The 26,792-nt window shown below is 43.7% G+C and overlaps 1 protein-coding gene across 1 annotated transcript in view; it reads left to right on the forward strand.

Moving 5' to 3' along the window:
* The window catches only part of ptk7b (protein tyrosine kinase 7b), an 88,724-nt gene that overhangs the window by 57,448 nt on the left and 4,484 nt on the right, over positions 1-26,792 (forward strand). Inside the window, exons 2-14 of the mRNA XM_033613758.2 lie at positions 1,429-1,725; positions 12,621-12,723; positions 12,994-13,178; positions 15,347-15,494; positions 17,825-17,955; positions 19,641-19,907; positions 21,339-21,475; positions 21,588-21,723; positions 22,377-22,496; positions 23,448-23,597; positions 23,923-24,070; positions 25,131-25,258; positions 26,072-26,272. Coding sequence (XP_033469649.1) covers positions 1,429-1,725; positions 12,621-12,723; positions 12,994-13,178; positions 15,347-15,494; positions 17,825-17,955; positions 19,641-19,907; positions 21,339-21,475; positions 21,588-21,723; positions 22,377-22,496; positions 23,448-23,597; positions 23,923-24,070; positions 25,131-25,258; positions 26,072-26,272 — 2,151 coding nt within the window. The remainder of the gene's footprint in view (positions 1-1,428; positions 1,726-12,620; positions 12,724-12,993; positions 13,179-15,346; positions 15,495-17,824; positions 17,956-19,640; positions 19,908-21,338; positions 21,476-21,587; positions 21,724-22,376; positions 22,497-23,447; positions 23,598-23,922; positions 24,071-25,130; positions 25,259-26,071; positions 26,273-26,792) is intronic.

Here is a 26,792-nt window from a genome sequence, read left to right on the forward strand (position 1 = left end):
AGGAGGATGGGAGCGGTGGGATGAGGAGGGTCAAAGATGGTGGAATTACCTTGGCTCATCTTCAACAGGCTCCTTGATTTAACATTATTGAAAGATCCCCTTTTTACTTGGCTTCAGGCCTGCGAGAACGTACGAAGAAACCCCCTTCCCCCGCCCCACACACCGTTGCACAGGTGTAGGTATACTTAATCGACTCTAGCGGTGGACCGTTTCTTATGATAACAAACCCTGACATCAGGTATGATAACATTGTGTAAAGCAGGGCACATGAGGGCCTGCCTTGACACACTGTGGACGGCTGCAGATGATGAGTAGTTCATTGTGGTAGCTGTTCAAACAAGAAGGCAGAGTGAAGCAGCTGTTGAGTTTGAATTGGAAGCTGCCAATCCAACTGCTTCCTTGTTTCCAAGATTTTATCTAATTAGCAGCAATCATGAGCACAGCTTGCTGCCAAAGAATCAAAAGTAAACTGAAAAAAAACAACAACTACAAGTTGTTTTCCTGTTTTGGTCCTTCAACAGGAGGTAGACACCAGGATCCTCAGGTAGAAGTGCAAGTGTTAAAACTGGCAACTTTGCAAAGAAAACATGTGTCTTTCTTGTTTCAAGAGTCTATTTAAAATCGTAGAATGTGAAGATGAATCAGTTAGCTGATGCCGTTGATAACAACTGTTAGCAGATACTACTGCAGTGTTGTCAGACAAGCTCGTTCAAGTTCCAGCTGCTCCATGACTGACATTGAAAAATGGGAAAAAGAAAAATGGGAAATGAGTAAATATCATGTTATGAGGAACCGAGATCAAACTGAGACAGAAGTACACACTGAGATTAGTCAGAGATGCATCTCTGTAATCATACTGTGCTTTCTTCTGTTTTCATTTTCCTTTCTCAGTGTCTCAGTGATCTCATGTCTTACAGCTTTAGTGTATCAAAATGACTATGTCTAGTCCTCTTCCAGCCTTCGTCCGAGTCACACTCTTGTCATTTCTCTCCACGGACATGTGGGTAAATAGAGCAGAAAACACGCCTCTCACACAAAGCTTGTACACAGCATCACGAGGGGAAAGAAAAGATTTAAGTGTGCGTGAGGATGTGTCTGCAACACATTGTGTCTTGTTTGAGAGATGTGTCTCCTTGAGCTGATGGCACATGACTGCGAGGCACTTGTGTGTGAATGTGTGTGTGTGTTTGACTATTAGATCAGCCACTCACGTCACAGCCTCACTAACGGGAAAAGGTATTTTCTCCTCGTTGGGTCTGATAATTTTACGACAAAATAATTCACAGCTAGGCAGTATTGTCTAAACATCACATTCCTCCGCAAGGCTAAGTGGTCGCCATGGCACACACTTAATGAACGGAAAAAGCAGTAAAACGTTAACAGCAGCCCCATTCTAATCCTCTGTCTTTTACTTTCCCTCTCTCCCAGTCCTGTCCATCCAGGCTGCTGCCATCCAGTTCACCAAGGAGCCCAAGTCCCAGGATGCCTTGCACGGCCGCAGCGCCATGCTACGCTGCGAGGTCAGCGATCCGGCCGACATCACTTACCGCTGGTTTCACAACGGCCAGCCCCTGGTAAACAGCGACAGGCGCTTCCAGGAGGGCAGCAACCTGAAGTTCACCGCTGTGGATCGGCGGTTGGACGCAGGGAACTTTGAGTGCGTCGCAGAGAACACGGTCACAGGAGAGGCGCTCCACTCCACCAATGCCTCCTTCAATATCAAGTGTGAGTGTTTCATTTCAAGCCGTTCTCACCCTCATTCTAAAAAAAAAACCCCTCCTGATTGAAAATTGCCAGCTGACAGGGTTTCATAATGGCAACGAGGGCGCGCATCCAGTTTCTGGATCAAAAAAGCAAAACAAAAGTCACAGTGTAAGATGACAGGTAGTATGAGCTTAAGGAATGTTTCCACCTTGTTGCCTTGTTCTTTGTGGCTTCCTCTCTCCCTCTCTCCAAAGGAAACTGGATATGTGTGCCACCAAGCATGTGTTTCTTGTTGCTTGTATCTTTTTTTTTTCTTCCCCGTTGTGTAACACTCTCTTTTTTCAAAAGGCTTTTGTCTGGAAATTACCAAGAGGTGTAATTTACTTTCTTGCTATATAATTATTTAGGTTTACATTAACACTGCCCGTCTTGCACCAGCTTTTTACTCATGTCAGGCTTTTCACTCCTCAGTTACTCTCCAAACGTTTTGTCCCATTAACGGGAGTCTTACTGGTATCTTAATTTAGTTGTTAAGCCCCATAACCCAACCTCAATGACCCTCTTAGGTTTCAGAGGAAGCCATGGGAACTGTGCACAGGCCTGTTTGGGATAAATAACAACCTTGTTCGTGTATTGTTTAAGGCCCTCAGGTACCAGTTGTTACTGAAAAGCCTTTGTGTCTTACAAACACAGAGAGAGTTTGTAGTGATGGCAGTAGAAAACAAAAAGCAAAGCAGGGTGAAAAATGGCTCCATCTGGAATATGTTGTCCTCTCTTGCTACATTCAGCCAGGAGGTTTTTTCTTTGCGGTGATGTTACCCGTTCAAAGGCTGATTACAAGAACAGATGAGTGTCCAGACCTCCTAGTAGCAAACCGAGAGGCAGACTTAGAGGGACAGACGGAGGGAGGGAGCAGAGGTTTAACCCCTGCTCTGTGATGTGTCTCCACCAGTGGATATTTGTGGGCGGCGACACTGAGCCCCGACTTTGAGCGATTAAAGTTTTAGCCAGAAAGACCGAAGCAGCACATCACTTTTCCAAACCTTGTCTGATCTGAAGGGATCTGCTTTTATGTGTTGCAATTAAACATGATGTAGTGTGTCAATAAAGCTCGGCTCACACACTCCCACAGATTAAAAGGGAAAAAAAACAAGTTAGACATGAAGCACCAGTTCTTAAGAGCTGCCATCGTGAACCAGAATAAACTGTACTATCTGCCAGATCATTTATATTCCCACGCATTGGAAAAGAGAGGCATAGTTTTATTGGAAGGAAGGTAGTGTATTTATTTTTAAAAAAATCCAATTTCTTCTTGCTGAACTCATTTAATCTTGGATATGTATGCACTCGTTTATGTGAGTGTAGATGTGCATTGCTCTCACACAAATAGACCTTAAAAGAAAATAAGTGTGGTCTGAAGATGAGATAAATGTGAAAGATGAATCCCGATGATGAACCCATAGATGATCATCAACTCTGCAGTTCCCCTCAGCTGTATAGAGCTTTATAGGTTTTGTTTTTTTGTTTTTCCATCTAGTAACTTTACTCTTTTGGTTCACTCTCCCCGCTCATATTGGCAGCATTTCCAAATGCAGCAGTCAGCTGTTTTCAGCAAAAAGCTCCAATAACCCAGTGAACTCCTGCTGCCCAGCCAACGGCAACAGTTAAACAAAATAAGTGACTAGCTGCTGTGGCTGAAACTAATGATTATTTTCATTGCTGATTAATAAATTATCAGTTATTTTCTCAGTTAATTGATGAGCTGTTTATAAAACTTCAGAAATTGGTGAAAAATGTTCATCGACACTTCCCAAAGCTCAAGATGACGTCCTCAAATGTCTCGTTTTGTCCACAACCCAAAGACATTCATCTTAATGTCATAAAGGAGAAAAAAGAAACCAGAAAATATTTACTTTAAGAAGCTAGAATGAGAGATTGGCATGTTTATCGTTTGTCTGTCTGAGCCGTGAATACAATAATAATACCATGAGGGAATTTCCTCACATGTGGCACAAACATCCACTTGGATTCAACAATTAACTAATTAGAATTTGGTGGTCAAAGATCACTGTGACCTAATAACACTTTTTAGCCATAACTTGAGAATTTATACACTAAATGATTGTATAGATCTTCTGTGCTGCCAAGTTGAGTGTGAAGCATCAATGTTTTAGAGGAACATCCATTATGAAGCCTTGTCAACTGTCATGGTTGCATGTGAGTCTGTCAGACATGAATGTTACCTTTAATTTGGCTCTTGGAGGAATATAACCACGAGGCGGTAATTCTAGGTTTTCTTTAAAAAAATGCTCAAATGGATTATTCGATTATCAAGTTTGTCACTGATTAACTTAATAGATAACAACTACTATAACTGATTGTAGCTGTACTAGCTGACTACTAACTAATTAGCAGCTAAAGAGTGAATGCTAATGTTGCTCCAAACCTGCTTGATGTGTAAATCAGCGACTCTTTGATAAGACGTTTGCTATACCAACTTTATAAAGTGACAATACATCAGTATAGCAGCAGGTTAAACTAAATAAATCTTCAAAACAGACTTAGAAAGTTTTAAATTTGGCCCTCTGAAGCTCTTCAGTAAGTTGACCAGTGTATCAAACGCATATTAACAAATGTGTTTGCACATGATATTTCCTTCTATGCCGGTGTTAATCAGTGTACATGTTTGCCTGCATGGATTCTCCATCTGCCTCTGAGAGTGTTTATAGGGCATCATATCAAGTAGCCTTTCAAGACAGCCTTTGAAATTTCACGCCTGAAGAGGCTTTCAGCAAGTCCACTACTGAGGTATGCTGCTGGGTACACTGCAGCAACACATTACTCCCTTTTCAGATATGACAGCACCACAGACACGCAGCACATAAAGCAGATATAAGAAGCACATAGCTCAGAGGCAGATATAAATGGTTGTAGTGCAGTATATGCTATGCTTGTTGTATGATCGATAGCTTTGTATCAGTTTGATAAGAAAACAGCAACAGGAGTGGACTCCTCAGGCATGACTTAAGATAGGAAACCACCTACAGAAGAACTCCTGTCCTCTGTTAAAGGAGAAACAAGGTAATTTATAGCACAGAACAGGCTTGAATCAAAGACACAAGGTAAGGCAGCATACAGTAATAAATCAAGCTTAATCACTTTTGTATGCGGTGTGTATCAACACATTTGTCTCTCTGTCATAATGCACAGGTTGGCTGGCCATCTCTGGATCACTTTGTGTGGATCAGACCATGTTATGACAGATGTTCTCATATTTCCCCAACATACATTTAACGGGCGATAAAGCCGCACACAGCTTAAAAGTAAAGACCCCCTCTGGCATTAACCCTGCATGTGCGCTCACTCATGTGTATGCTAGTTTGCGTGCGTACTAGTAAATGTGGGTTGTTGGGGGGGGGGTATTCCATGTGTACTGTACATAGACTGTACCGGAGTAGATTTTTTCCCCTCCCCCCTCCCGCCCTCTGCAGAGAGAGTTAATTTATCTTGCTCTCAATGGTGGGTGGGCAAATCCTGCCAGTTGAGAGTTACTCAGAGTAATTATCCCCCCTCTGTTTTCACTAATAGAGGTTTTAGCCCCCCTTCATCCTTTTGTCCCGCCCGGTCACTGGGTCTCCATGGCGAGACCGCGTCCAGCAGAGGCGTCAGGCTCAGTCATCGCTGTTGTCAGCATGTCTGTTGGTCCTGGAGGCGACGCTTCACTTGACTCTCGGTAACAAGATGCACTCTGACAGCATTTTGGAAACCACTGACATAGGTTGTAGGATGAAGGGAAACATACAGTGGAAACACACTGCCTGTTTAATCTCTCCAATCACAGAGCCACTTTCACACAAATACACACACGCACACACATGCACACACACGCCAGCTCGATTTAATCACACAGCGTGTGTCCTTAACCTACATTTCTTCAGCGGATGCATTTTAGAGCATCCTTAACTGATCGCTGAGCAGCTCCACTCTTTCACATCCTGTCATTATTACATTTTCTGTTCTTTTTTTTGGGCTGACAAAATGCAGCTCCTCATTCTTAATGACTTAGGGTCCATCTGCCAGCTTCTCCTCCGCAGAGCAGGGATGCACCGATCCCATACTGATATCAGATATCGGCTCAATACTGACTCAGATAGCTGGATCGGGTATTGGTGTCAAAGGGGCCCATCTGTACAATTCAGTTGTATGTTTACGTCTGATTACACATGCGCGTGTATTGTTTTATATGGGAATTTTAATTCATGTACCATTTTTTTTACCAATTTGTTGCTACATATTAAAGCTTTAACCTTGAATTGTAATTCCTATTAATTTAAAGATTTTTTTACGTAGTTGCTGGTGTACAATTTATTTTACAAATAATCATTCATACGCATCAGCTTTTGGTTGTCGTCTGTCGAAACTGAAAATATGGGTGCCATTTTTAGTCACCTTATATTTTGAGTAATTAAGATACTATGAAGTTAAACGTCAGCTTGATAATGAAAATGTGACACAAAAGAATGTTTAAAAGCTTTATTATAGTAACTCAACAGCATTCTTGTAGTTTGAGCTTTATATTATATATCTGCTCGGATCAGTTTGTTCAGGTTCTTCTGGTTCTTTGTCAGTTGAAGTAATTTACACATTTGTTTGTGATATTAACAGCTTAATCAGACATTTCACCACACACTCAATTGTCCTTAAAACACTAGCCTTAGCGCATGAGAGTAAACACACAAATGCACATGTGGTGTTGTCCGGTTCTGACTGTAACAGCAGTATTTAGATATCGTTTAAGTAACAAATTGTTTTTTATTTCGGGCTGAAGGCTTTGCTGTTTGCTGTCCCTATTTGCATACAGCATGTTAAAAAATGGTTGCTACTGATGAGAACCTAGCAGCCGTCACTGTTGAGCCGTAATTAAACACTGGTATCAGATCAGTACTTGATATCGGCTGATTCAAAAGCTCAGGTATCGGTACTGGGACTGAAAAAGTTTGATTGGTGCATCCCTGCTGCAGAGCGACTTTGCTCCAGTGTCCAAGTGTCTCTTTCCCTTCTTTCTTACTCCTCTTCCTGTCTTATCACAGCAGCATCTCTCTGAGTTGTTGTAGTTGCAGGCTGGCCCGCTGACCCCTGTCAGCCACAGCTGATAAAATCTGACACCTCGTCTAAAACAGCGAGCAGAGTCTGTCACGCTTTTCCCAGGACTCTGCCAGGGCACAAAGTTTACAATATGAAGCCACTCTGCCACATGTTTTAGTGATTTCCATACCCATACGGTGCTGTCAGTCAAATCATACCCCCAACACTCCCCTGGATAACACAATCCACCCTAGCTCTCTGTTGCAGAAACCCTTCTCCATGGCAACAAATCAGCTCATTGAGTGAGACAGACAAACAGGCAGCCCTTCAGCACAGTGAGGAATGAATGGTGCAAGCATCTGCCTTGACAATATCCACACAATTCATCTGTTATCGTCCCAGCGTTGATAGGACTTCCTGTTCTGCCTCCGACATAATAATTATACACCCCTAATTATGCCGTTAGCTGCCAGGCCTGCTCCAACACTTAGTCATGCATTCTGAGAGGGATTACAGGCAAGTATTTGCCACTAATAGGTTATGAAAGAGCGCCTTCTGTTTGTCGAGTGGACAGCTGGAGAAACCTGAACCGTGAATGGATCTGTGAGCGGAGTAAAGGGTTAGAGTGTGTGACTGACGCAAAATCCAGGTCAAATTGGAAATGAAATAATACCAAGAATTGGTTTTAACCAGCCGGAGAACCAAATAGGCTCGAAGTGGCAGAAACTTAAGACAGTCACAAGGCTGTGTGTGTTGATAAGCACTCATTGTTCCAATAGTTGTCAGGTCGAAAGGTCAGGCAGTGTGTCCTCTTGTGTGATTAGTTTTTCACCATGGTTTTTCCCCGTGCTCACGCTACCTTCCCAGCTCTGCTCGCTTGTATTTTACGCTCACACTGCTGGAATGTGAAAGGTTTCTTACAAATGTAAAAAGGTGTCTTGGTTTTCCCAAGAAAAACAGACCAGACACGAGGTTAAATTTATAGGTTGAATTTTTCTATTTCAACTGGCAATAGACGGCAGAAAAACACACATGGGCTCTCGTGAATATAGCACAGAATATGACTTTAAAATTCAGCTGTGTCTCCTGGGGTTGACAGTTTGACACCGCCTGATAGTGGAAACACCCACCTGTTACTCCAGGCAGGTTTAGACAAATTCTTTGATTCATTTGCAGATGTCAGTCATGCTGCAGATGATACTTGTTCCGTCATAATTTTCCTGCTCCTCGGTGACTCACTGTTTTTCCCCTTCTGGTTTTGTCGGCTCCGTTATGTTGCCAGTGAATTAATAATAGGTCTGCCTCAGCGTCTGGCCCCAGGTCCCCAGAGCTGGGACGGCCTTCATCACCTCCTCCTCGTCCTCACTAAGCTACTGGAGCGTTTGACTGGAACGGCCGTGACTGAGACACCCAACTGATTAGCATCCTCTGCAGAACGCACAAAGACATTTTCATGCGTGAATTCATGCTCAGGGGCGCAGCATCATCAACTGTGTTTTACTTCTCACCATCATATACAAACACCTCTCTAACACACACATAAACACACACATTTGATCCAGTGTAGTGTGATGTGAACACACACTCTGTGTAAAGAAGCTAATGAGCAGACCGTGTTACTGTAGAGACAGTTTACCATGATCCCCCGGGGTGCAGAGTAAAGCCAAGTTCTGTCTAATTCGTGGTGACAGGTTTTCCTCTAGCGCCCCCTCTGACCTCACAGCGGTGCTTTCCCCCACTCTCCGCCCCTGTCTCAGGTGGAGGCTCATGCCATGCATATTTCATAGATGATCCGAACAGCAGTAGAGATGCAGCCGCAGTATTCAGCCACGGGCCATAGGAATGGAGCTCAGCGTGATGGAATGTCTCACACTAACACACACACACACACACACACACACACACACAACATACATACACACAAACCCCCCTCACGGACTCATGCATAAACCAGGGCCAACCCCAAACAAACATGCTCTCTCAGTGAATGTTGTGTACGCACTCAGCAACCACGCTCGGTGTACAGTTGCTCCGTGTCATGCAACCGCAGCTTATATATCATCACATAAATAACTATTAGCCCTGGTTCTCAGTCACTGTGAACATTGAGTATTTGTATAGTCAACACACTCGGCAGGAGAAGGGGAATTCCAGCAGGGTACACTGACGCTGCCTGACAGACAAATCAAAGGAGACTCTATAAATAACTTAAAGGGATACTTTGCTGATTTTTAACCAGCTTTGTATCATAATAGTGTGGGCATGTGTAAATGAATTATGTTAAACTTACCTCTATCTGACCAACGCCCAGACCTCCCTGCATCATCTCTCAGCTCAAATTTGCCAGATGAGGCATTTTGCATCAACCAGCACATTTTCGCTGGCTTTAAGGCTGTTGCTCGAACCATAGGTTGTATTTCCATATTTTTGTGTGCCTGCCACTACAGACACAAAGAGTATAGAAGAAGATGGATCTATGATTCGGACCAAACTGAACTCAAACTTAAACTAAGCAGTGCTGATCAAATATGAACCAAGAATCTGTCACTGCGTTGCCCATTTCTCACCTAAAATGTTTTCAGACACGTTTTATTCTACTGTTTCACTGTAATCCCGAGATCGTTGGTCACAAGCCGGCCGCCATATTTTTTGGCGGCAGAAGGTAGAGCAGGTCATCCGCTAACAGGAAGAACGGGGACTCGATCCTTAGCTCCTCCAGTCCAAATGTTGAACTATTCTTACTTAGGCAAGATACTGAACCCCAAATTGCTCCTGATGGCTGTTCCTTCGCTGTGTGAGAGTGTGTGAATAGTTACAGAGTAGCAGGTGGCACCATGTATGGTAGCCTTAGCCATCAGTGTGTGAATGTGGCTCAGTAGTGTAAAATATGTATAATACAGTGGTCGAAAAAAGTTTTCGGACACCCCATGCATTTGTGAAATATTGCATTAAGAATCACTCTTAGGTCTTCAAGTGCAATTTCTTTTAGTACAGTCACAGCCAAAATACTAAATAAATCCTAAAAAAGCCATTAAAACTTAAAATTGATTGGTTCCATAAAAATACATAAGAAATTTTGAGTATTGGGTCATTTTGGTACCAGTGATGAAGGTCGTTCTTTTTATTAAAAGACACAATTTTTGTTGCCAAGCTTCGTGTCTACATAAAGCCAGCACATTTGAAAGTTCTTCAGACACAAAAATGGCTAAAACAAGGAACCTAATGCAGGAAACATGCCTGAAGATAAAGATTCTCAGCCAGGAAGGGTACAGCTGCCGCCAGATAGCCAGGAAGTGCAGATGCAGTCCTTCAGCAGTTGGATACACTCTGCAGAAATACAGATGAACCAACAGCTTGGAAGACAAACCAAGATCTGGGCGTCCAAGGGTTTCTTCAGCAAGAAATGACCGCATCCTGATCCGCATGTGCAGGCAAAACCGCCGAATGACATCACAGGAGCTTCAACAGCAGTAGTCAAACCAAACTGGTGTCCAGTGTTCCACCCGCACTGTACGTGGCCGACTTTTAGATCATGGCTTAAGGTCCTACAAGGCTATCAAGAAGCCCCTGATCAATGAGAGACAGAGGTTAGCCCGGCGTCGTTGAGCCCAGGCACACAAGAACTGGACAGCCAGGAATTGGAAGAAGATTTTGTGGTCAGATGAGTCCAGTTTCCAGCTTTATCTTCCTCCTACTAATGTGAGGGTACGCAGAAGGCCAGGCGAAGCATTATCTCCAGCATGTACAGTACCTACTGTCAAGCATGGTGGAGGCAGTATCATGGTTTGGGGATGCAAGAGTGCTGCTGGTGTTGGTCATCTCACTGTCTGTGATGGCACATTGAACTCTACCAAGTATTGTACCATTCTCGAAACCCACATGCTCCCTTCTGCGCGTGCACTGTTCCGTCGAGGTAAAAACTGGATGTTTCAACAAGATAATGCCCCTTGCCACACATCCAAGGCCAGTAGAACTTGGCTGCAGGAGCACAGTATCCAGGTCTTAGAGTGGCCAGCTCAATCCCCGGACATGAGCCCCATTGAAAATCTGTGGTGGATTATCAAAAGGTCTGTTTCAAAGCATAAACCAAAGAATTTAGAAGAATTAAAAGCAGTAATTCAAGAAGAATGGGACAAGATTACCCCTCAACAGTGTGAAAGGCTCGTGGGGAACATGCCAGCCAGGATTAGAGCTCTACTGCGTGCCAATGGCAGGACTACTAAATATTAATTTGATGATGTGATGGTTTATTTATTTTTTGTTCAGTTTTGAACACATTCTCTGTTATTTGTTGACTTTGATACCGACAATGTTGAGAACTGACATATTGAAACTGTCAAGAATTTAGTTTTGTTAGTTTTTCTTGTAAACAATAAACAAAAAAATATAATTTGTATTTGTTTGTATCTGTCCAATGCAGCCACACCTTTTGAAACACAAAAAAGATTTTTCCACAAATATTTCATGATAATATTTGAGATTGTGTAAAATTTTAAGGGTGTCCGAAAACTTTTTTCCACCACTGTATATAAAGAAGGAATAAAGACACTTTGACACATTGAGTGGTCAGAAGACTAGAAACAAGCTATACAAGTACAGTCCATTTACCATATTGTTTCCTGTGCCAAAGAGCCTTTATTTGTCCAGTGCAGTGCAGTGCATTGTGGTAGTTGCAGGTTTTCTAGCTATTGAGCAAGAGCAAATGCTACAGCCCTTTTTCTCTGTTTTCCTGGTTATGTGGCACCAATTTCAAAAGTATTTGTGTCTTTCTGCTGCATATACAGCCCAGTCTTGCGAAAAGATCCTCTTTCTGGAGTGAAATATGTCTCAAAATATTTCTTTATTCATCCAGTAGACTTCAGTGTGCATCTAGCTCAGCATCATTTTTTCAGTAAGCAATTGTCTCCATCCGCTGAAATACAACATGTATTTTTCTGGTTACACCAAAGAGGCTTGGCTTAGACAAGCCACCAATATACTTTTATTGAAAGAGGGCTGAAGTGCCTCAGTACATCATTAGATATTTACTAGTCTCCCTTGGACACTGAAAAATGATTATTGTTGCCCTTCTCTTAGGAGTGATTTGTTGCTGTGATGATTTCTGGACGTACTGCATGTAGTTGATATATATTTCCCAGTGTACTGAGTCTAACCCTTAATGGTAAAACCACAATGTTCCCGTCATTTTTCCCTTCACCATGATGCATTCAGGGGACGACTGTGGATCGGTTTCCTTGCCATCTGTTTTCTTCATTTATTCTGTTTTTCATCTGTCACTCAACACGCCATTGATCAGGTGTCATGTTACTTGTGTGAGTGATCCCTATTGTCACTGTGATGTGGCATTTGGATGCACTGGTCGAGCATTTTCAAAATTCTGTTGGCAGGGTGCTAAAAAGTGAAAGCATGTTCACTGTTGCTTTGTTGCTCATTTCCCTTCTGCCTGATTTTTATGGGCCGCTCTGTAGCCCTTTTAACAGAGTGAGCCAATGAACTGTCCATTAAATGTCCATAAAAAGCACCGTTAAGACCCGGCTCGCTCTTGTGAGTGCAGGACGACGGTATGCGGATGTAAGCCGACCCAGTGATGTGGTAGCTTCCCTCACTGTCTCCATGAATGAGTCACTGCGCTGTCACAGAGATGTGCACGACTCTGCCCTCGTCCCTGCTGCTCCCATTAGAGTTGCAGTGTGTCCCAGGAGGACAGATGACAGGATGACCACTTAACTCAATTTTTTCTCCTGTCCTTCTCCTCCATTATTACTCCTGTCCTCTGGTGCTCCCTCCCTCCTCCCGCTTACTGTCTCCTCTGTTTTTTTCTTCTTCTGCAGGGTTAGAAAGTGGTGGTGTGACTTTGAAGGAGCCCGCCTCAGAAGGGGAGATTGAGAGCTCTGCGCCGGTCACGTTGCGCTGTCATATTGATGGACACCCACGGTGAGTCACCTCAAGTTCAGAGCTCACAGGGTTAAGGATCATGTTGAGGACTGTACTGAAAAAATATTCTTCTGTCCTCGCTGGCCTCTTTCATGCCCTTATGTTCTTCTTTTCCTATTCTTCTTCTTTCTCCCTCCTCACCTTTGTGTCTCTCTTTTTTTTCTTTTTTTTTTTGGCATCATCAATCCCACATCTTTTCCTCAATGTTGTCTTTTCTTCTCTTAAACCACTCTCACGCCAATTCTCCTTAAATCCTCCTCTCGCTCTCAGGCCGACATGCCAGTGGTTCAAGGACGGGGTGAAGCTGACAGAGAAGAGCCACCAGATCAACAACAAGGAGAGGACGCTCACCTTCACAAGTGCCAGCCCGGACGACAATGGCCTGTACTACTGCTGTGCCAAGAATGCAGCCGGGCACGTTTGCAGCAACAGCAACTTTACTCTGAACATTATAGGTGTGTGTGTGTGTGTGCGCCGTTACATGACAGTGTGTTGTGCTGCTGCAACATATTAATGATCTCTTTTTAACACTTTTCTGTCCCGTGTAGGCTCAATTCCAGTTCATCTACCACTTAGCCTTTAGCCCTTTGTGCTGTCACATCTAGGGGTAGGGTTTCCCAAACATCAATGTGATAATACCATTAGTGCCATAGTTATGTCTGCCTACATTAACGGTCTGGAGGACTACTGATGATGTATCAGGGTCTTGAAGGATTGTCCCATTTCATAGGGAAAGATTTTAACCACTACCCCTTATAACTGTGTTTCCAGGAGCAAAGTGGCTCTTAAAAATGAGGGGTGGGAAGAAAAATAAGAAATTAAACTTGGCTGTAGAATTGCTTGTAGAGCTGCAAGTCATTTTAAGATAATTTTTATTTTCATTATTGATTCATTTAGCAATTAATAGAGAAAAATGCCCCTTATAATTTCCAGTAGCCCAGCGTAATGTCTTCAGTGTCTTTATTCCGTCCAACAAACACTCCTAAACTGAAATATATGCATTTTGCAAAAATATAAATCAGAGAAAAGCAGTAGATCCCTTCACATTATAGATGTTAAAAACAGTAATTAGTATATTTGCTTTGAAAAATGACTTGAGTGAGTTTTTCCATATTGCCACACCTGCCAGGAAGTGTGGTGGTGAGGAGGAGGAGGAGGGGTATACAGACCATTAGTATCGAGAGAGAGCAGGAAGAGAAAGTGATGGAGTTCCTAATGTGATTACCATAGAGTGTGTTAGCACCTTCCTCCTCCGCCACCCACGCAGACAGAAACAACATCATAAACATCCACCGAGCGAATAATAACATCAGCTCCCTCAGCAGCAGCGTCTTTCTGTTGATCTGACTCGTAGCTTTCACACACACTTTAGTGTACGGTGTTGTATAGGAAGACGATTTGTTTCTCTGCTCTCAACATGACTTAGTGTATGTTGTTTACTCTGTTTGTGTGTGCGCCCCTCCTGTGTTTCATCCCCCTAGCACACCACAGAGTTAGTACAGTACATACAGCAGCACATCTGTGCGAGAAACCTGATGCCCCGCACCACTCTAATTAGCCACCTGCAACACACACAGACACGCTAGCTTAGCACCTGTGTGGAGGAAGAATGGATAATTGTTGAGTTTCCAGTTACCATGTAGCCACCCTCTGCTCTTCTATAGGGCTTCACCTGAAGGAAAAGCTGACAGATTTAGACAGGTTTTCAATGCACGGTCACAGCTCTTTAAGATGAGGCCTTCCCACTAACTTCCTGGGTGGGCCAGGTGTGAATGCTTTTCTTTTTCTTCACACCAACCAGTAGCCATATCCTAATACTGTTTCTGGCACCACAGCTCCATTATCTGTTCAGATTTGAAACGCTCACACACGTAAACCTGGATTAAGGGTATTTTTATGTTCCCATTTCTTTATTGAGCTCAACACCCTTCAGCTTTGTATTTGCAGTATAACAATGTCCTAAAGTCTGTGTGGTAATTACTCCTCCTCTAGATTGTGCTGGACCAAATCTCTGGTTTTGGCAGGTCAGAGCAGCCTAGTGCAGTGTTAGAGGGCGGCTGGGAGAGTAAAAAGTGTGAAAAGAATGTGAATAGGAGGGAGATGCTGGAGCATTTTTGGGTGATTTGAAATTGAGGGCAAAATCCTGCTACCTCCAATGTTTAAAATACAAAATGACCAGCCTCATTCATTATTTTACCCTTAAATTATACATCAAATGTATTCATTCAGGTACCGATCTTATTTCCATAGTCGACCCCACTTGAGCCCCTCTAACCCCAATTTCTTGCAACAGCCTGACTTTAGATAATCTCACAGAGAAATGATTTGCTGTGTGTCACTCTACAATCCAGGAGGTAAAAAGGAGGAGGAGATGATGGTCCAGATAAGCTCCAGGGTCTGTTTGCTGACCTCATTAAGTCTCTCTGGGGGCCCCTGAGGTGTTGACACACACACACCGCCACCTGAAGGCCGCTTGCTCACCAGCCCCACGCTGCTGTTGGCAGCTTTTAATAAAGCCCAGTATAGATCCGTGCTATGCGCAAGCATCCACGCAGATGAAACTTGATGGTCTGATGCCTGCAGATGTAATCATGCAGATGTTTGTCTCCCTCCTCTCTAACAGATAAGAGTTTTCCCCGGCCGGTGGTCACTCCTGAGGACCAGGTGGTGTTGAGGAACGAGGAGGCGGCGTTCCACTGCCAGTTCACCGCCGTGCCGGCCCCCACGCTGGAGTGGTACCATGAAAACGAGCTGCTGGCAAACAAGTCTCGGTGCGTCGAGGGCTAAATCCTCCCCTCTGCAACACTATTTTCTTTCTCATCATACATCTCATACTCCCCCTCTCCCAACCCGCTCCCTCCACATCCTGCCCTCACTTCATTCTCCTTACTTACCATTATATAAGCTTCAGCTGCAATCGGGTATTCCTTTGAACCCAATGAGGTGGAACCCTTGCGTCGGGCTCTCTGTGTGCTGTTTCAACTCACGCTCAAGATAAATTGCACATTAAGGAATATTATTACTGGAACAGAGCTCTGTAAAGTTTGTCTGCAGTCTACTATACATCACTTGAACACAGCCTTTCTCTCCAGCCCACCACTAAAGACTCTGCAGCTCTCCGGCATTCACGCACTGAGCGGAAAACCCCCTCAAGTTACAGTCAGCTTACCAGCACGTACCCTGTAAACACATAAGCACTAGATAATAACCAATTTCTATACCAAGTGCAGAGTTTACCCTCGGGGTTCATAGCACCTCATGCTCATACATAGACATACTGTAGGCAGGCTGTTCCACACGGGGAGCAAGCACCGGGTTTTTCGATTTTCAAGTGATTATTGTGTTCAGTGAGCGTGGGAAGAGAAGGACTCCAACATCAATAGTTAGTCGCTTGTGTAATGAGCTTGTCAGAGGCGGGTTTGGTCACCTAGGCAGTGATGACTCAGCACCAGACTCACAGACGGATGGGTAAAAACACACACAGAGACTGTTTCATTAAAAAGCGGGCCTCTTTGTGGTGAAGGTATTCCAAGGCTGCCTGGTGTTCTGTGTGTTTGTGTTTATTGATCTGGGCTGATATAACGCCAGAGGAATGCAGCTCTCTACAGGAGATATGATCTGTTTAGCACCTGCGCTGTTTAGACACCCCCCCCCCCTTCAGATTATGTGTGAATATTTGATGTAGATTGCTTTTCATATGTGTGAAACCAAAAAAAATAAACCAGCATAAGGCTCAAGGCTGTTTTTTTTGCAGACAGAAAGAATTCTGCCCCATGGGTCAAACCAACTCCGGAGGGAAAAATATGAAACCAATTCTTTCTGCGCATGTAACTATAAAGATGATTGCCTTGAAAAAACTCTGCCTTTGTTCATTTAGTTTTGTGGTTATTTTAGAGTTTCCTGAGAGTGAAGTAATGTTCCACAGACTTGTTCCCCATCTCTCGGGTAGAAACACACACAAGCTCCCAAAGCTCATTTTCCCTCCTGCTATTGAACAGAGAAGAAGAGAAGAGATGACACAGAAATATCGCCCCTCCTCCTGAGGGAATCCAGCACAGAGCCAGATCCTGGATGAATCTCGGAAAACTCTTGTCTGGAATTACACAGCACCCTAAATGTATCCACCAGCACGTTTACTTATTCCTCTGTGCTTTACATGTTCACTTTCTCCACAAGCTTTATAACGTCTCTGTCATAAAGCGGTGATGAGCTGTTGAGTTGTCCAGTCTGTTGAGGTTTTTTTTCTGTGCTGTGTGGGATGTACAGCTCCTTATCTGTCAGCCCTGAAGCTGGTTTAAGGTCAGCCTTTAATTACTTCTCATCCTGTCCATCACTGGCACTGAGACTCCCTTCATCCTGCCAGAGGCTTGGGGCAGCCATCAGTTCTGTTCTTTAAAAAGCACAAGAGATTTTTTTAAAATTACCTCTATGTAGGACACTCGACTTTGTGCTGTGTGGACAAAGTCTACGCAGCAGATGTTCTGTTACCATTTTCTCCTTCCCGACACTGATTCTGATATCTGAACTTCGACCAGTATTGAATTGACTGAGGTTTTATTTGGGTGTGAAACTACCTTAAAGTTTATTAATACATTTCGTGGCATCAGATCGGTGCATAAACTGTGTATGTGCCGATTCCCGATCCAGCATTTTAGGAAGTATTGGAGGCATTTCTGATACTGGAATCGGTATCGGAACAACTCTCATTACTTTTCTGGGCAGCAGATAGCTCAGGTTTAGTAATTCAGGGCAGTTCAGAAAGCGTCAGGTGACACGCCAAGCACAGAAAAAGTAGGCCTGTGCTAAAATAGTCCTTTTCTGTGGCACTCTGGCACTCACATTGTCCTGTGTGGCAGATCATTTCCATCTGGTGCTCCCAGCAGGCCAAAACAAACGCTAAGAAATTATTTTCAGAGGCCATCTGAGCAAAATCTGGGGTTGGGAGTTGCACATGTGCAGAGAGCGTTTCTGTGACATGTGGTGCTGTTAATGTGCTTTCATGTGCAAATAATGTGTGACACTTCGCTAATGGTCGGTGATGGTGAGATGGTATGAATGAGAAAAGCTGGAAGTGTAAACTGTTTGATGTGTTTCTTTACAGACTGATCCTGTTATCCAACGGCACTCTGCTGATCACCCAGGTCAAGCCCAGGAGCACGGGGACCTATAAGTGTGTTGGCCGTGGCCTCAGAGGGTCCCATGTCACACTGGAGGCGTCTCTCCTCATAGCTGGTACACACACGCACACATTAATTTGCAGTTGTTGGAGTGATGAGGGATAAACACCTGTGATCTGTAATCTGAGAGTGAGAGGAGCATTTGGGTTACATATTTATCCCTCCCTCTATCTCATTCTGCTCTCCCCTCCCTCCTTCTTCTTCTGGCTCTTTCACTTAGAGCCAGATCTCTCCAATGATAATCACATTCCCTTATTGACATCCGGCCCAGCTGTATCCACTACATGCGCAGCAATTGAGCATTTTCCTGCTTCCCCTCCATATTATTTCCTCCAACAGTCCAGCTGTTTGCCAAGCTTGTTTATCTCAAGAAGTGTTCTCCAAAGTGTAACAGCACCTGGCTGAGCGAGCAGCATAAGTAACATTAGATAACACACCAGTATGACTCAAACTGGTTAACAAGCAGTGTAATTATGAGCTTGTGAAATGTCATTAGACAGTCCCCTGTGATTTTCATCCAACATCAGTAGAGATTTACTGGGAAGAAACGACTTCCAAATGGTGTGTTAAACCACTTTAAAATGAAAGAAAAACATCAGAACTGTAACAAATAAAACTTTGAGCATAAAGGGTGGGTTCTCATACATGCAGGAAAAACAATGTAATACACAAGTCCAGACACATCAAAGCTGTTTTATTGCTTATAAGAGCGCCTGCTCTTTTCCCTTCTAACCACGACTCCAAGGAGAACTCCTTAAAATGTTTTAAATGGCTGCTTGAGCTTAAAGCAGGAACAATCTGTTGTATCATCTCATTCTGCTAATCAGCCAGCATTTTGAAATGCAAGTGCATGCAAGTCAAATATTTTGTATAAGCTTAGGGCTGGAATTTCTATGCGTTTCAGAGTCCTGAACACTTTATTCCTCTCAAGCAGCCCCCTTTTCCCCAAGGGTTTTGGATTAGCGAGGTACGACTGTATCTGCAGTTTTAACCCAGTGAACCAACGCTCCATTTAAATACCTTAATTCACTTAATCTGATTGTAATCCTCGCAGGCATTATAAGGGATTGTGTCACAGTAGAATTCAGTATTTAGGGACAAGTTTAAACAGTCACTCCATCGTAGCTCCACCTTATTCACTTCACTGCCCTCCCTTCCTTCTCCCAGCTCCACTTTCCTTTCATCTGCTGAGAAATGTGTGTTTTCTGTTCTCATTAATTGATTTAGATCTTAGACTCGTAGAAGGTCGCAGCCACTGACCAGCTTTTAGACTGTTGTCGGCCAATAAAGTATTAATGACTTCCATTTGGGACACACACACAGTAATAAACCACACAGTAGTGGGAGGTCTTGTGAGTCTTTGTAGCACAGATCACATTCCACTTTCTGTATAGGAGCTGCCAGTTTTGATATGACCCACCTCACACAGGCCCTGGCTAATTCCCATACAACCTATATACTCAATTCACCTACTGTGCGCTTTGTTCTCTAATTACTGTGACCTGCGCTACAAATCAGAGGACTTTTCCCTAACAAGACAGGAAATCTGCTAACAGGGCTGTGCATTGGAATTAAGTGCGCTTAGGGCTGCTCATGAAATTCAAAATCAGTAATGCTTCACTGGCTTTGAAGACAGCTTGATGATTATCAAGGGCCTTGAGTAAACGGAAATCAATTTCATCATTCTAATCGCTGCTTCATGCTGAAAATTCTCTCACACTCTTCTGCTTTTCACCACAGAGATAGAAGACATGGTGCCCAAGATGTCGAAGGTTTTCACGGCGGACACCCTGCAGCGGGTGGCCTGTCGCCCACCGCGCGGCAGACCTGAGCCCGAGGTGTGGTGGGAGAGAGAAGGTCAGCGGGTGCCCACAGAGGGCAGAGTGTACCAGGACGGCCTGGATTTGGTCTTCAGTCCCACAGAGGAGGGAGACTCAGGCATCTACACCTGTGTGGCCCAGAACAGGGCAGGACGCAAGACACAGGAGGTCACCTTCACCGTGGCCAGTGAGTCATACAGACAGCTTTAAAGGGACACTTCACCACCACCTTCACATATGAAAGATGATGAAACAGCAGTTTGGGAGTATCTAGCTTCACTATGTTGGTGTTTTTCGAATGAAACAAGATAGGCAGGTGGGATGTAACGTTGGGAGGAATTTAATTTGGTTGTTGAAAAGTGGGCCTGTCGTAGTAGACATGGACAGGCCCCGACAGTGCACACCGACTGTTAAGTGGTATCTATAAGAGGGAGGGAGAGGCGAAGCCCACCGCATGCTCCATGTAACGTTAGCTGCTGAAGCAATCTAATGTAAAATGCCTTGTGCATAATCTAGAGCTGTCACTCATACCACTTTCCTCAAGGTGAATACATTCTAGCCAGTGGACCTGTAACCACAATATTTTGGGGAAACAAAATTTTGCTAGCTAGCTACCTTAATCCATGCTCTGTGCTAGTAAAAGTTGCAGGTTGACTGATAGGTAGAATTTGAAATTGAAATTGGTTGGTTCGAGCTTACGTAAGCACATGTCATATTTTGTTTTACAGAAAGAAAACACAATTGGATTTTGATAGAAGAATATGAAAAAATATGTATCTATCTTTCGGAATTTATTGTTAAAGGTATACTATGCAGGATAGTTGGTTACCGTTTGTAAACATGCTCGCAAAAAAAATGAAAGTAATAGCCAACACGAGATTCATTCACATTCAGCGTTTCGCCTTGCTATGTTTGCACTTTTCCGGCACTTTGTCTCTTGGATACCTACTGCTTACAGTCTGGCACCTGGTTACTACCTTTTTACAAAACCATGACCTCACCTGAGCACTGTGGGGGTTCACACTCAAATATGTCCCCAACACAGAAAATAAGAAGATGATAAGAAAATACAGGCAGAGGGCAGAGTCTCTGTAGATAAATACACAGCCATACACTTCTAGTGGGTCATAAGTGATGACTGAGAGGAATTACCCTGCACAGTCTACCTTTATATATGTGCAAAATATGACCAGAGGTGTGATCTAAAGAGGAATTTAAAGGATTTTTTAATTTAATTTTAAAGTTCAGTTTACCCGTCACAAAAAGTAAAACCTCTGTGTTGTGAAAACTGTCTTATAATGTCAAGACAGTTTTAAAAAAGAAAAAAATAACCCCTGACTTGGGCTTGATTTAAGAAAATACTTAACAGAAAGCCTGCGTTAGAGTGGGTAGGGTGCAGACAGTAAGTCATGTTCTTAAACGTCGGACGCATGCTGGGAACACTGGGACCATCCACCAGATACATAGGGATTAATAATGGTGTTAGACTGAGCAATGGGCCAAGCTCATTTACACCTTGTGTATTCCTTTAAGGTACTAAAATGTCTGTGCTTATACTAACATTTTCTGTGTGTGTGTGTGTGTGTGTGTGTGTGTGTGTGTGTGTGTCCGTCCACAGCTGCCCCAGTGTGGGTGATGAGGCCTCAGGACAGCCTCCTAGAGGAGGGTAAACCAGGTTACCTTCACTGTCATGCTCAGGCCAACCCTGAACCTGAGGTCACCTGGCTCCGCAACAACATCATGATCACACCAGAGGTCAGTTATCAGACACAATAACACACACACTCACATTTTTTGACAAGCATTCTGTCTACACCCAGCAGAAGAAAATTAAAACTTAAAAAATCTTCCTCCCTTTTTTCTACAGGACTCTCGTTTTAAGCTGTTCCCTAATGGCACCCTCAGAATCAACAATGTGGAGGTGTACGACGGACAGATGTACGGCTGTGAAACCAAGACTGTAGGCGGCCGGCTGTCTGGGCAAGCTAGAGTTACTGTGCTTGGTAAGCTGCAAGAGAATCACTCAGTTCAATACTGAACGGTTCAATATATACAGTAGATTATACTTTGAGTGTATACTCAGTGTGTGTTTAAAGTTATTTCCCAGACTGACTGAAAGATAATGAGTAATGAGTGAAATCATATCCAGGGTGTAATGAGTAATACAGCGTTGAGAGAAAATATGAAACAAATATGGTCATGCCTGTGGGCGTGTGAGTGTGAAAGTGTGTGTTTCTTAAAATAGGATAAGCATGTCTATGTTGTGTCTCTGGGCGTCCTGCAGGACACCCACAGAGGTGTAAAATATGACTCATACATGGCAGCTTTATTCTAGCCTCCATTTTAACACATTATCTCCATGATGAATTCCTATCAGCGTAGCTCTGCCGCTATAGGATTACCATGATAGATGGCCTGACATGATGCTGTTTTGTCTATCCATTCTCTCTGTTTATATGATCTCATCCTCTGATAGACCTCAGGTTTTATACTTCCCAGATCTGCGTGCACATGTAGCCACATCGCCCTGAATGTGTCTGAACATGATTTGCGTCAGCTTAGTGTCATTTCATCTGCAGTGGGAGTTGCACAGGAGAGGCTTTGACGTGTTTACAGCACGTGTAATGTGTGTGTGGTGTTTTGACTTGTGTTTCAGAGAAGCTGAAGTTTACTCCGACCCCCCAGCCATCGCAGTGTCTGGAGCTGGATAACGAGATCACCATCCAGTGCTCAGCTAAAGGCAGAGAGAGCCCCACCATCCGCTGGACCAAAGCAGGTGTGCACAGCGCTAGCTTAACCTTAGCTTGCAATAGCATAAAGGGACAGTGTACCCCAAACTCAATCATACATTTTTGTTCTTACAAGTAGTGCTATTAATCAGTCTATATTGTTAAGGTGTGAGTTGCAGAGTGCTGAAGAAGGAACTATTTTCTCTCTACCAAATTACACTTTATCACCCTGCAGAAGGAGGCGTGCATCTACTAATGGACAAAAAGGCTTGTGCTCTTGAAAGTATGACATTCGGCTGACCTGTAGAGTCAGCTAGCTCAGTGGTGCTAGGTGAGCTAGCAGTGGATGCCCACTTCTGTATGAACTGTGATACAGTTAGGAGGTGTATTTGGGTCAGAAGATAAATAGTTATTACATGAAACTACTCACAACAAGGTTTGTGGATTATCTTGAGTAACAGTGTCATGATTTCTGGAAAGAGACATTGCTGTTGAGCTTTTCAGATGTACATTTTTGGCGCTTTGAGCACCACAGCCTAGTGCCATCTAGTTCCATTATATTGGAGAAAAGGCAGACACTTCAACAGCCGATATCTCCAACACTCAGCAGCTCACACCAAAACAATCTAGATAGATAAATAGCACTTTAAGAGAAAAGAAATGTACTTTTGATTTTGGGGTGAATTGTGCCTTTAGTTCAGATGAGGAATGACTGTTCAACACTTTTTTAAAGGAAATATCTCATCAAAAACGCGGCAGTACGCTTCATTCCTTTTATGCTGATGATGACAAATGCCATCTCCACAAGAATGTGTGGAAACGTGCAGAATCTGCAATAAACAGAGTGTGAGGAAGGTCCATCATCACGGATCATTTCCCCCATTCATCTGCGTTTGCCACGATGGAGTCAATTTAACCACTGGAGCTCCACACGCAGCCCCAGACTCAGCCCTCCTAATCCCCCTGGTCTCTGTGTGTCTCTCTGTCTCCCCCTGCAGACGGAGGAGAGCTGCCGCCTCGGGTGGAGCGGAGGAACGGCCAGCTCCACTTCACCAAAGTCACCCGCAGCGATGCCGGCAACTACACCTGCATCGCCTCCAACAGCCTCCAGGGGGAGATCAGAGCCCTGGTGACCCTCATTGTGGCTGGTAAACCACCTCACTCATCATTCTGAGAGCAGTGAATTGCCAAAGAAAGGGCCACGCTGCCATATTAGTCACCAGTCCCACATCCAAAGGACTTGTGGTCTCAGTCATTGATCATTCCCATCAAGTGCCAAACACAGCAGCATTTACTGTGCACTTGGTGGCCTCTTTATTGCCCACTAATGAATTGCATTTGAGTCTTGGTGTGTAACTGAGATGTTAACCACAGTCACCACAGTCTGCAAAGGAAATGTTATGGCCCAGTTGTGGTTTAAGTGTTGTATTAATGAGCATGTGTGTTTGTCCATGCCTGTTTGTGCACATGTAGTGTACATTCGCTTTAAGGTGGAACCAGAGAATACAACGGTGTACCAAGGTCACACGGCTACCCTGCACTGTCAGGCCACCGGCGACCCTGAGCCTCACATCCACTGGATGGTCAAAGACAAGACGCTGGACATCAGTAAGAACAGAAGGTAAATGAGACACCTGTGTGACTTTTAATCAGTCTTTAGACAGTTCTACTGCTTCCAAACTGGACTGACTGCAGTTTAATTTCTGTGTGTCCAATATAGATTTAGCATGTGCTAATATAGTGTTACACACCTGAATATAATGGCCCTCATTCAAGATAGTCTCTCACAAACAGATTTGTTCTGAGTGGCACATCAGAGTGATTAAAGGAGTATGCCACATTCACTTATATTCTTGGACTCAATGAACTGATGAGAATTTGGTGGTCAAGGTCACTGTGACCTCACAAAACATGTATTTAGCCATAATTCTGGAATTCATACGCTAATTATGACAAAACCTTCACACAAATACAATGGAATAAATAGAAAAGAATAAAATGATGAAGTGATGTCATTTTATATCCAAAGAGCCAAGGTCAACTCCACTGTGACATCATAATCATCATCTCTGGCTATTATTAAACTCAGGAACAGAAGTGGAGACACATGGTTGGATACTGAATTGATGACTCTAATCTTGCGTGCCCACCTTGAAACTGTGCTGAATGTATAGGTCTTCTGTGCTGCCGGCTTGAAGATATGCATGAAGCATCCATGTTTTACAGTTTGCTGCTTCTTTGCTCCAACATCCTTATTTAAAATAGTCAACTCTCAGGGCACATGTGAGTCTGGACAGACATTGATGCAAAGTGTAGCTGCAGCTTCACTGCTTGGTGGAGGCCTACAACCGCAAGGTGGTAAATCTAGTTTGTGAATGAAGCTTACACACAGAGTGGAACAGGCGGCCTTTTTGCAGCACTTTTAGGGGTGTTAATTATGCTAATGATCAAATCTAACACACAGCCACCTGCTCATGAACAGATTCAAACAGGCATTGTATGACAAGTGTGTGCAGTTAAGAGGGCATGCTGCCTTCAACTTGAGACACTTGTACAAGTGAACCTCAGACGAAACTAAAAGGGATTTAGGATAAGATAAGGGCAACATTCTTGAGGCTGTTGTGTAGGTGTAGTGGACCTCTAGACCTCCCCTTCATCTCTTTGTCCTTTCTTTCCTTCAGGTTCCAGAAGATGCCCAATGGCTCCTTGGTGATTACAGATGTTACTACAGATGACACAGGCAGATACACATGTGTGGCAGGAAACAGCTGCAGCATCAAAGACCGTGTGGCTCAGCTGTATGTAGTAGGTGAGTTTCACACACACACACACACACACACACACACACGGACACACACACGGACACACAAACATACATACACACCGGCTACCTTTACCAGGAATAAAGGTGCACACATGGGGGCGTGCGCCACCATCACAAGTGAAGGATGAAGGCATTAATTAAACCTTCACCCGCTGCCTGTCATCCATCTCGACAGGTTAATAACCACAGCCACATCTCTGACGCCATGCCTGTCACTGAGGTGATGGGATTGGGCAGACAGTAGATCTAATAATGCCTCACACTCTGGGGCTCCTTGTGTGCTGACTGAAGCTGAAAATTACAGTCACACACTTGCATTAGTGTCCCATATCAACTCATTTTCTCCCAAATCAACAGGATGGTATTCTGGATTAGTTCAAAGTAGGAGACATGGTTTTAGATGTTTGCTGTAGCTTGTCAGGGTCAGCGTGACAGCACTGCCCTAGGAAGCCAGACTGGTAACTGAGTTAGCAGGACAACTCATAAAAATACTTGTTGAATGAAGTGACTGTGTGTTAGAATTCAATGCAAGTACCCTTAATCTATGAAACGGATAAGGGCTTCCTTGTGTAGGGCAAGTTGTGTAAGTTGTGTGACAGCTTTTTTAACAGTTGTTGTATGGAATTAACTTTGCAAATCATAACTGTATTCGATCTGTTATCAGTTAAATGTAACTTTGCATACCCTTTATGATGCTAAAACAAAATTTGCTGAACAATGTAACACAGCAGATGATGTTGTTTAAAGACTTTTTCAGAGCATTTTTAGTTGACCATAATTTCCGCCTGTGCCCAACAGACAAACCAGTGCATTCCTTCGACGAAGACGGGGACAAGGCTCCCTACAAGATGATCCAAACCATCGGTCTGTCAGTGGGAGCAGCCGTGGCTTACATCATCGTCGTGCTGGGACTCATGTTCTACTGCAAAAAGAGACGCAACGCCAAAAGACTGCAGAAAGGCCAGGACGGAGAGGAGCCGGAGATGGAGTGTCTCAACGGTATGAATGTTTGGTGGAGGAGAATGTCTATAAAGTTGTGGTTTGGTGGTTGCAAAATCAGCCAGGAGGATATGTGAGCGGTTGACATTCCCTCAACCTTGTGGTCCTTAAAGTGGTGTTGAAAGGTTTAAGATATTTGCTGCCATCTTGTGTTCATCCTGTGTATTGCATTTATCATCAGACTGTTTGATGAGACATTAGTTCCACAGTAAACACTAGCTCTGGGCAGACTGTAAGCGTGTTAACACTGGAAAAGAGGCATGATTAAATATTCTCAAAACTGTGAATACGCACACAAAGAAACTTCAATTTCTGAGTGCGTTGTTGTACAGAGGAAAATGGAGGAGCTGCTCAAAGCTGAAAAAAAAAACCTATCGATGTTTATCGACGTGGTCTTTGTTAACCATCCGCATTTGGCTGAGCAGAGCAACTCATTTTGTTTTCACAAGACAATGTTGAATACATTTCACTCTATGTGGACACACATCACATTTGCAGTGCTTTTTAATGTCTATTGAGA

The sequence above is a fragment of the Epinephelus lanceolatus genome, chromosome 17 (assembly GCF_041903045.1).
Source record: "Epinephelus lanceolatus isolate andai-2023 chromosome 17, ASM4190304v1, whole genome shotgun sequence".
Lineage (NCBI taxonomy): Eukaryota > Metazoa > Chordata > Actinopteri > Perciformes > Serranidae > Epinephelus > Epinephelus lanceolatus.